Below are 11,316 nucleotides of genomic sequence, written 5' to 3'. Positions count from 1 at the left end.
AGAATATTTGGAACTGTTTGGATATACAAAAAACTGCAGAATATTGAAAACTGCAAAGATTTGGTCACATGTATGCAATGCTAATTAAGATCTATAGGTTTGATTTGTGAAAAAATGCTGAATAAATATAAATGCAAAATGGTGTCTGGTTTAAAACCTCTTTAAAATACGAAAAACAAACTGCTAATTATTTTTTGCAACCATTAAGCTATTTAACAGTGGGCACAATGATAGTAATATGCATAAAAAATAAATTACATATTCCGACGTATTGAAATGTTGGCTCCACGTTCGCTTGTGTTGGCGCATATTTATAACACTGGGCTAAGAACATGTGTACTTTTGCTCCCAGGTGCAGAAAATTATTATAGAAAAATCGAAAAATTCAAATCATCATTTTGTACATTGCATTTTTTAATAATTTAAATGTTTCATTAAATTTAATTAAACAAACTTTTTCAATGAAGTTCCTCTACACAATTTAGGCTTTTATGCAAACAGTCAGGTATGAAGCCACAAACATTTCAAGATGCATAAACAATCATTCATATTATAATTCGCACATACAGATAAACTTAAGTTCAATTTTTCATATGGCAATATTAATGGATGCAAACCCACACGCATATTCAAGAAACCGACAAACAGACAATGACAGCCAACAGAAACCACATACAATTATTTTGCGTACAATAGCTAATGTCCTCACATGTATAACATTCACACATACAGAATCACACACACAAACAAATTCACATACAAACAAACACACATACAAACATCCATCTTTTCTTAGCTCTATAATTCATAGTCCCATTCTGCTTTTTCTTCACAAAATTGTTAATTCTGTTCACAGTGTCCTATTTTAATATGATTTATATTCAAGAATCAGTTTGTTGTCTTGTTTGATACAGACTTATTAATTTTGTGCGCTGCATACGTGAGGCATGTATTGCACAGATTTACATTGTCTCGTTAGAAGTTTGGATGATTTTTTTTCATGAGAATATTATAAGTAGCTCTATATTTGCTCATCCTTTGCAAAGTCTCATACGAAAATAAACTTTCTCTAACAAAATAATTATTGAGATTAGTATTATCTTTACACTTTTCATGAACATTTTTTGATATTGGACATACGATCAAATTATTTCAAAATATTTATCTAGTAAGCTCTTAGAACACTAAATTCTGAAAGCAAAAACGAAAGACAGTTACTTCTTTATCAAATTTTTCATCGTTCACTCAGTAAAATTCGAACAACTGAATGAAGCTGTGTGTGTGTGTGTGTGTGTGTGTGTGTGTGTGTGTGTGTGTGTGTGTGTGTGTGTGTGTGTGTGTGTGTGTGTGTGTGTGTGTGTGTGTGTGTGTGTGTGTGTGTGTGTGTACAAGAATTAACAAGTCCGCTCTCTCTTTTTGTTTGTTATTTTGATTTTTTTCCACTTGTCTCTTTTTTTCCATTTCTCTAATTTTTTCATCTTCCATTTCTTTTTTACGTCTTTTTCCTTTTCATCATACTCTTCCAGCTGTCCACGAAGAACAAATGCAGAGGCATTAATTGTTGTTTCGTTACGAAGCATTGAAGCGTGAATTGTTATAGTGGTCCCCGTGGCACGTACGTAACATGCAATGTTAATCGTCACCAGACAGGTCCACACATTCGACAGCGCAATGTTACTCTCTCTCTCTCTCTCTCTCTCTCTCTCCTCTCTCTCTCTCTCTTTCTTCCCTCTTTTTCTTTCTTTTTCATTTTTTTTTCATTCCATTTCTCTCTCTTTTCTCTTTCGGTCTTCCTCTTTTTTTTCATTTTTATATCTCTTCTTAACTCACGAGATTTATAAATTCTCAGTGGATCACAATTTGAAGCTGGCGAATTATAAAATATAAAAGCAAGACACTAACGAAATTTTAATGTCACTAAAATTTTAATTTCAGTAGAGTTTTCATGATAAAAACAATGAAAAAACAATACAACTAAATTGATGCAAGTCAACGAAAACCTTACAACACAAATTATTCAGTTTTTAATGACATGAAGCCCATTAAATATAATATTGTATTAAATCATTGTCGAGGATTGTGGCACGAAGAACGTCATCTTCATGCTACGAATGATCAGTGGACGAGCGGTTGAAAGGAAGAAAGACTTGTTTTATATGTTTCGTCGATTACTCCAAAGCTTTGATAGCGTGAAACACGTGGAGCTTATGGAAATATTGAAAAATTTGAACATTGGTGGAAAAGACACGAGAGTTATCAAAAACCTCTATTGGGACCACTAAAGAGTAGCGATGAAAGTTGGCAACAGGATGACTAGTTTTGTCAAAATAAAGAAAGGTGTTAGGCAAGGCTGTGCATTCTCTCCAGACTTGTACAATTTCTTTAGTGAGATCACCATGAAAAAGGTAGAAGATCTACCTGGAATATCCGTTGGAAACGTGAATATAAACATTGTAAGATTTGCTGATGATACAGCTTTTATAGCAGGCTCAATGGAAAAACTGCAAACAATTGTTTCAAACTGGCTTTCGAAAATGAAAGGAAAGGCTTGAAAAATAACATCAACAAAGCAGAGTGCATGGTTTAGCAAAACCGCTCCGATCTGCTCCATAATCATTAATGGTTGACAGGTGAAAAAACTCAACAACTTCAATTATCTCGGAAGTCTGATTACTTCAGATATAAATGCAATACGGATATCAAACAAAAGATAGCTATGACATAAGATGCATACTCTAAAAGGAAAAAAACATCCTCACCAACAGCAAAATCAGAATATCAACAAAATTGAAACTGTTAAGATGTTACTTTTTTCCTGTGCTAACTTACGGCTTTGAGTTCTTGACGGTATTTTTTCAAAATTTCAGGTGGAATCACATGACCCTTAAAGCGTTGCATCGATAGATTTAAAATAAATTAATTCAATAAATACGTCAGGAGCAATAATAGCTTGTCGGTTTAGCGAGACTCTTAACATATATCATACTTATCCGGGCAGTTGGTGATGGATGCACATTGTGAAACGAATTTGTGATGATGCTAAAATGTTGATGTAATATTTGTGTTGTAGCGATGTGAAACGAATTTGTGTTGATGTGATAACTTTGATGGTATGTTTGTGTAGCTAATAGTGATGTGATTAATTCTTGTAATGTTGATACAATATACAAGATACAATGTGCTTGTGTTGTATGTAATAATGTAATATGGTTAATTTGATAATTAATGAAGTTCTGACAAATTATTAAGCGACAGATGTGATGTAATAAAATGATATTGATGTGATTATCTATTTAAATTCTAAGAGTATTATTGTTACACAAGTAAGTTGTATTTAATGTCATGACCTAAAAAACTACAGTGATGTTATATGGTATTGATATTATTTCCATCTTGTGGTTTTGAAATCGCTTCTAAGTGGTGCATTAATTTTATAACCAGAGACATGTAAAATAATGTGGTTTTAATTTTTGGATAAAATTTCTTCATATATACTAAGTTTTGCAAATTTAACAAACCATCAACACAACAACCAACAAATGAAATCATAATAATTCAGACTATACAAAACAAAACGATCGAGGTACAAACATACAAGATACAAACAAAAAGATACAAACAAACAAGAAACAATCAAACAAAACAAGCAAAATATATTCAAAACAAGACACAAACAAACAACACAAACAAACACGGTACTAACAAACAAGATACAAACAAACAATGTACAAACAAACAAGATACAAACAAACAAGATACAAGCAAACAAGGTACAAACAAACAAGATACAAAAAAACATGATACAAACAAACAAGATACAAATGTACAAGATACAAACAAACAAACATGCAATGCGACATAAAAGCATCATCATTTGGCCAGCAAAACAAACGGCATGCATCATATTTGATAAACGAATGTAAGAGTACAGCATGATTTATTGTCCTCATCCTCTCTCTCTCCTTTCTCACCATCTTGCCATCCAGTTCGGCCTCCATTGTTGTCATCTTCCTCATCATCATCCTCTTTGATGTCGTCATCATCGTTCTCATCTTTTTTATGATATCATTATCGTTGTTATCATCGCTATAATTAATTTCAACATTATTGTTGTCATCTTCGTTATCATCATCATCATTAAATTATCATCATCATCATCACATCATCAGCACTGTGTAATCAAATATATTGTTTCTCTATTGTTTTTATCATCTTCTTCTTCTTCATAATGATTATCATCATCATCATCGTTATCGTCATCAAAATTTAACTTTTTGGTCCCAAAAACTTGCAAAAACAAGTATTGATTTGTGTGGGAATGATTATCTGATGCAATCTTTTTGAGGAAAGGTCTTAACTTCATCCTTCCAGATTTTCTTCCTTTCAAAAATGAACATCTATTTTAGAGACTTGAATAACGGAATATTAAATTTATTTTTTTTTTGCAATAATTCAATGAATTTATTTTTGTATTTTTCTAGCTTTTCATTTTTCTTTAATTTTATCAATTCACAAAAAATGTTTTTTAACTAAAATTATTTTTTTTCTTGAAAACTTTATTAATACGAACTATTTATTTAGTAAGATGTTCAAACTGTTTCCAGTAAAACCATCCATACATAAATAGTTGGTTGATAATGCATGCATTCTCTATACACCTGGAAAAACTTAATGAGAATAACAAATAATAAAGAATGCACGCCAAACGAACACGCAGAGTCAGTACAGGAGACGATATGTCAGTCGCATTATTTCCGACCAAAGTGTCCGTCCGTCGATGACGTCATCATCGTTGAAAAGGCCAGGTGAGAAGTTGCAAATCTCTTTTTTTGTAAATTAGTTAAAAAATCACCTTTTAAAAATCACTGAACAAAAATACAAACTGTCTTTGAAATGCATATAAGCCTAGCACTTTTAACACAAGAATGTGTAAGGAATATGAACGCTGAAATAAAATGTAACGACGAAGTGACAGTTGGGCAGTTTAAAAATTAAAAACTTTTAAAATATGAAATTTAATATTAATAAATATATATTACCTTCTTTGAAACATTGTTCTAAAATGAAAAAATATCGCTATAACACTCCGTGACCAAAGGTACGGCCGATTGGAAAAGAGTAAATGTGTGACACAGGCATTCGACTACATCAACTGCTTCGAGGATGTCCTGCATGTCATGGACAGCTTCTGCTCCAACAGAAGGTCATGTGAGGTCAGAATTCTAGATGAGAACTTCAACTACTTGAAGCCGTGTCATGAAGATTTGAAGTCCAATCTGGATGTCCAGTACAGATGTGTTGCAGGTCCTGTTCGCGTTGTGCTCCATTATCGTACATGCTTGGTTTATTTTTTACAGTTTCTGATGTTGTTGTTGTTGTGTTGTGTTACAATTGCGATTTGGCTGTTTTTGTTTTTTACATTTTTTTCGGCTGTTGTCTTGTTTTATTGTTTGTGATGCAGTTGACGTTGAACTGGATGTTTTCAAAACTAGTTGATGTGATACAATGTGTTTTAATATTATTTTATGCTATTGTTAATCTTGGTTCATGTAAATTATATAAATGTGTTATATGTTGTTAATTAAAATGTTGTCCTTATTAAATTTTTTATGATTTGATAATGTTTTCTTACGAAGATGTTAACGCGTTAATTTTGAAATTAAAAATACAGTCAGTGTAAATAATAGTTTGCTTAATTTTTCGCAAGACAAGTAATGACATTCACTTTTCCTGTGCTTTCCAGCATGTTTTTTTTTATTTTTTATCATTTTTGACGAGTTCCATATTTTTATTCTAAATCATTCATCCATCTCTTGTTGATCCTTTCACATTTTCCAACCTGTTCTTTTTCCATTAGTACAATTTAAATTAGTCTGTCATTCGTTGCTCCGTAATTATGTTCAGAAGTCTTCAGTTTTAATAATTATGTGAAGTGAATGGGTCGCAACATTAGATCATTTTCTTTGCTTTCAAGTACTGCCTTGACAAAATTTTCCAAATTCTGTGCCATCTGTTGACACTTCGTTGAGTTTTATTGATGATTCGATCGTTTCATTCAACACTACAACATCTTCTGTGACAAAAATGAAAAATATTTTGATTTAGTCTTTGAATTGCTACAAACGTCATCCATTTTTATTTACATATTTTGTATTGTAGTCATTTCTTTTTTATAACATACATCTGAAAATTTCATGATCCTTTTTCATGTATTATAGTTTGAGTTTGAAACATGCATTTTTTCACTTTAAATATTTATAATCTATTTTTTTCTCCTTTTTCTTTCTCTTCCCATAATATTTTAAAATCTACTGCAATGTCATCAGCACCAATCCTATCCTTCCATTTCAGACAAAACTTTAAACAGTTAGTACAACCTTCACGTCAGTTACAATCAAACAACACGCGGTGAAACAAAGCGAATGAATGCCTAACATCATTATTAACATAAAAGCGTGTGCCAGCGTTAAATAAAATTAAACAATTGAAAAAAACACTCTCCAGTGCCATACTTCCACTAACAACGAACATATATTGATTTCAGTATTGACAATAAAACGGCCATCAATGAGGAACGCCGCCGCTAACGCTACCTGCCTCACTGCTCATGTTAACACGCCTCGTGGCTACATTGCCGCTTCGCCATCCTCATCTTTCACATCGTCAGCATCATCTTCGTCCTCATCTTCTCCATCATCGTCGTCATCATCTACGGAGTTATTTTCATCACCGTTTTCCTCAATACCATTGTCATCATCGTCGTCGTCATCGTCACCATTTATATTCGGATGTCCATCCTCTTGGCTGGTCTCGGCAGAGATGGGTCAGCAGATTCAAATTCATCTTTTGGATTTCTCATCCTCCGCTCGCCTGCATGCTTCCGTGAGTTGTTTACTCTGCTTCTCTTCTGTTCTGATGTGTTGTGTGGTGTGGTGTGGTGCTGATGTGGATGACGATGATGTTGAAGATGAAGATGATGGGAAAGATGAAGATGATGAGGAAGATGAAGATGATGGAGAGATGAAGATGATGGAGAGATGAAGATGATGGAGAGATGAAGATGATGGAGAGATGAAGATGATGGAGAGATGAAGATGATGGAGAGATGAAGATGATGGAGAGATGAAGATGATGGAGAGATGAAGATGATGGAGAGATGATGACGGTGATAATTGTGATGGGATTGCAATCATGAAAACGACAACGACGGTAATGATAATAATGTGATGAAAACGACGACGACGACGATGATGATGATGATGATGATGATGATGATGTTGATGATGATGATGATGATGATGATGATGATGATGATGTTGATGATGATGATGATGATGATGATGTTGATGATGATGTTGATGATGATGATGATGATGATGATGATGATGATGATGATGTTGATGATGATGATGATGATGATGTTGATGATGATGATGATGATGATGATGTTGATGATGATGTTGATGATGATGATGATGATGATGTTGATGATGATGATGATGTCATTGAACGCCGATTAATTACTCAATGTAGTGAAGTAGGATGATAATAAAATGTTCTTTCGACTTGCGTGCCGGTCAAATCCGTGGCAGTTTCAATTGAATTTCGTGTCATGATGAGATGTCTTTGTTTCTTACATGATAATCTTAAAACCTTTTCAGTATTCATATTTACGTTTGAAATTCATTTCTTCAACTTTATTAAAAATTAATCCTTAGCTTTTATTAAATTGATTTAAAACAATTCATTCATTCAGAAAATATTTTGTAGTATTAATGCATTAATGTTTTACCATCGCGTAATTTATTTGTATTAATACTTTTGAAACTTTTGTTTTCAAAATGAAATAGCCAACCATTCACCAAAGCAACCAAATATTTAACTACACTCATGAACACACTGGCAGAACTCACAAAGAAATTCTTCCTTACATTCGAGATTCGCCAACAGATATCAACAACATGAAAACAACAACAACAATGACAACAACAACAACAACAATAACATTGATGCTACAAACAGCAACGACAACAACTTCAACAACCACAACAACGTAAATTGCCGAAAGTATGGAGACATATACGAAAACGGTTTGTGTTAAGATTGCTGAGGTGATTGCAGAGTTAATTAACCTGAACTTCACAATCGATTTTCGTCTTTCTGCTGTCGCTGTGGTCGTTGTTGTTGTACTTGTTCGGCCGCAACTCACATATTTCATTTAATATTTACATATATTTTTTTTATATTCTGTTATTTAATTCTTTAAATTTACAATATTGATAATAATTGAAGACTGCTAAATTGATTCTATGCCTAAAATTTTAATTATTTAATTATATGACCATGTCATATGATAGAAAAACAGTCATAATTACCCTACTGGTCAGAAAGGTCACTGGTTGCACTAGAGTTATTTCCAATCGTACAATCAATAGCACACGAAATAAAATCATATTTGAAATTTATTTAAACATTCAGAAACAAACTGATAAGTTATGAAATAATAGATAGATGAATAAACGAATCGATGGTTAGATGGATGGGTGGATTAATGGATGGATTGATTGGATAAAAGGAAGAAAAAATAATGGATAGACAAGATATGGAAAAAATAAAATAATCAAATGAGAGATAGATAATAATGGCAAATTGATGTAATAATACATAGGCTAATTGATGTAATAATGATTTTTTCAAAAAGATAAAATATTAAAAAACAGTCATGTTAAATACACGTAAGAAAATGTTTGATTGAAACAGTAGCAGAAGACGCAAGCGAGCCATTCAGCCAAATCGACGACAAGAACTTCCTCCAGCACAAAACATCCATCTGTCCATCGACCTCCAGGGTCACCTGGTTATATAGGTCAACATCGAACTTGGTCAAAGTTCAATTGCTACCACGTGACTTCAACAAACAGATGATGCACGCATCCTATCTTGTACATTTTGAAGGTTTACGTACGGTTTGTTCGTTGTTTGTTACATCATGACAATCCATTACAACTCAACTACTTATTACAACAGCTCAAATACTACAAATTACAATACCAACTCAACAACCCATCATAACAACTCATTACAATCTACCTTCCAAAGGAACATTGGTTCAAATATCATCAACTGCAGAGCTCAAACTTAATGAAGAAAATTTATTAAAATTTTTTAGGAAGCAGAAGTTCTTAGGGCTCAATTAAAATTCAAAAATAAAAAAATTTCAGTTTAAACATTTTACGTACAAAGCAATAAGTTATGAAAGAAACAATCACATTTGATCGCTCGTGGCAATTTAATTGATGAAGTTTCTAAGAAGTTCCTGGCGCTTCACAAGGTTAAGAATAAACTTGTACGTTTGGCTTGGTAGCTGGTTGGATGGAAACTTGTTTGTTACATGCCCAGGCAATCATATTACTATATAGTTCAATAAACGAAAGGTGAAAAATATCTTTTTTTTCTTCCACATATCCATCTTTCCACCTAAACGCTTTATTACCGATGTTTAATGATTCCTCAATCTGCTAACTATAACTGCCATGCTTCAATGTTTTCATTCATTTATCAGTCATTCACCTTTCAGTCCATCCTTGACTAAACATTTCGGCCAATAAACAGTTACTCACACACACATACACGCACACATACATATACATACATACATACACACACATACACACAAACACACACATACACACACTCACACACAATTCCTGATGCAGTGATTGGCTGCGCAAACATGGAACCCCTACCCAGCATGCACATGGAAAGGAGAGGTGATGTTCTTCTGGTCAGCTGTCTGACGTCATCAGTCACGTGGTACATGCACTGCCGACATGGGCAGTGGATAGGCGAGTGGAAGAACTGCAGTGAGGATGGGTTTTGTCGATTTTGTTGTAATTGTTGCTGCTATTGTTGGTCGTGTTTTTGTTTGGGTCATTATTATTGTTACTATTATTATTATTTAATTATTTTTGTTGTTGTTTTCGTTGTTGTTGTTATCATTAAATAACATAGCGTTAGAGCGGAAATCATTAATCGCTAATGACACATCACTTAATCAGCAGCAAAAATCAATCCATTAAAAAACTTCCTGCAACAATATTACATTAACATTGAATAGGCACATCAACAATAATCATCTCGTCAACACAACAACACATCAACAGCAACAACACATCAGCAACAACAGTACATTAATAACAAAACATCAATGTCAACACGTTAACAACAACACGCAAAAAGTGAGTCAGTGAGTCTTAACAACAACAGACTGCCAACAACAACAACAACACAACAATAAGTATACACAAAACATAGCAGCAAAGTAACGCCATAACATCGATATAACAGTAATGTAACAATAATATGACATCAATAATGAAACAAAGGTGATTTGATGACATCATCGGAAGCGCAACGAAAAGCTGTCACAATTGTATCGTCAGGTAGGATCGTTCATCTGTGTATGTGTGCGTGCGTGCGTGTGTATGCGTGTGCGTGCGTGTGGTGTGAATGCCGTTATAAACGATGTTCCCATAGTTACAATATTTGCTACTGTTATCGTGTTGTTGTTAGCGTTGCATAATCGCTGTGATGTTTCGACTGTTAATGTCATACGAGTTGTCACTATAAAAGTCATTAGTTTTATATCAGTTGTCGTGGGTTGCTGTGATTTACATTGATGTGACAAGCAAGGCTGCTTTTTGTTGGAAAGAATGTCAAGCAAGTTAAAACTTTGTGTGCTATCTAGATATTCTGAATGAATTAAGATTATAAATCTGGTTACATGGTTGGTGATAACCTGTTGATGATAACGAATCAATTGAATAAGTTTCAAACAACTTTATAAAAAAAACAATTCGCGATTTAAACTGAACGATGAATAAATAAGTTTATTAGCAAGTTCTTCCACCTCCCCGGAGTTTCTCAAATAACTGTCCGATTTGAAAATAAAGCCAACCTCGCAGTAATGGGCCAATAAATCTTCCATCGCATCCAAATTAATGACATTCACGTTTCTTCATTAGGAAAATATTTGCCTGCTTTGCATGGGACTGACAAAAAACTATGTAGAGTGTGGGAAGAAATAGTTTTTGCTGTTCTTAGGCAACAGTCTTTGAATCAAACTTTTTTTTTCCAATGTTCGAATTTTATTGAACATATGTGTGAGAGCGTATGTGTTGTTTAGTGTACATTGTGTACAGTCGAACGAGTTTGTGTTAGGTGTATGTTTTAAAGTTTGTATGTTTGTTTTTATGTCTGTGTGGGTATGTGTGTTTGTGAGTGTGTTTTTGTGCAAGCATTTCTGTGTGTAGGTTT

At 33.4% G+C, this 11,316-nt stretch overlaps 1 protein-coding gene across 1 annotated transcript in view; it reads left to right on the top strand.

Moving 5' to 3' along the window:
• Positions 1 to 4,641: 4,641 nt before the first annotated feature.
• The window catches only part of HELRODRAFT_170233 (hypothetical protein), a gene marked incomplete at both ends in the record, with an annotated part of 9,240 nt that continues 2,565 nt past the window's right edge, over positions 4,642 to 11,316 (top strand). The window contains 8 exons of the mRNA XM_009016061.1: positions 4,642 to 4,805; positions 5,099 to 5,304; positions 6,545 to 6,662; positions 7,534 to 7,537; positions 7,907 to 8,090; positions 8,761 to 8,955; positions 9,717 to 9,863; positions 10,386 to 10,442. Of these exons, the coding sequence (XP_009014309.1) occupies positions 4,642 to 4,805; positions 5,099 to 5,304; positions 6,545 to 6,662; positions 7,534 to 7,537; positions 7,907 to 8,090; positions 8,761 to 8,955; positions 9,717 to 9,863; positions 10,386 to 10,442 (1,075 nt within the window). The remainder of the gene's footprint in view (positions 4,806 to 5,098; positions 5,305 to 6,544; positions 6,663 to 7,533; positions 7,538 to 7,906; positions 8,091 to 8,760; positions 8,956 to 9,716; positions 9,864 to 10,385; positions 10,443 to 11,316) is intronic.

Source organism: Helobdella robusta (assembly GCF_000326865.2).
Source record: "Helobdella robusta unplaced genomic scaffold HELROscaffold_17, whole genome shotgun sequence".
Classification (NCBI taxonomy): domain Eukaryota; kingdom Metazoa; phylum Annelida; class Clitellata; order Rhynchobdellida; family Glossiphoniidae; genus Helobdella; species Helobdella robusta.
The sequence above is the reverse complement of the archived record's forward strand: the minus strand, read 5'-3'. Positions and strand labels throughout refer to the sequence as shown.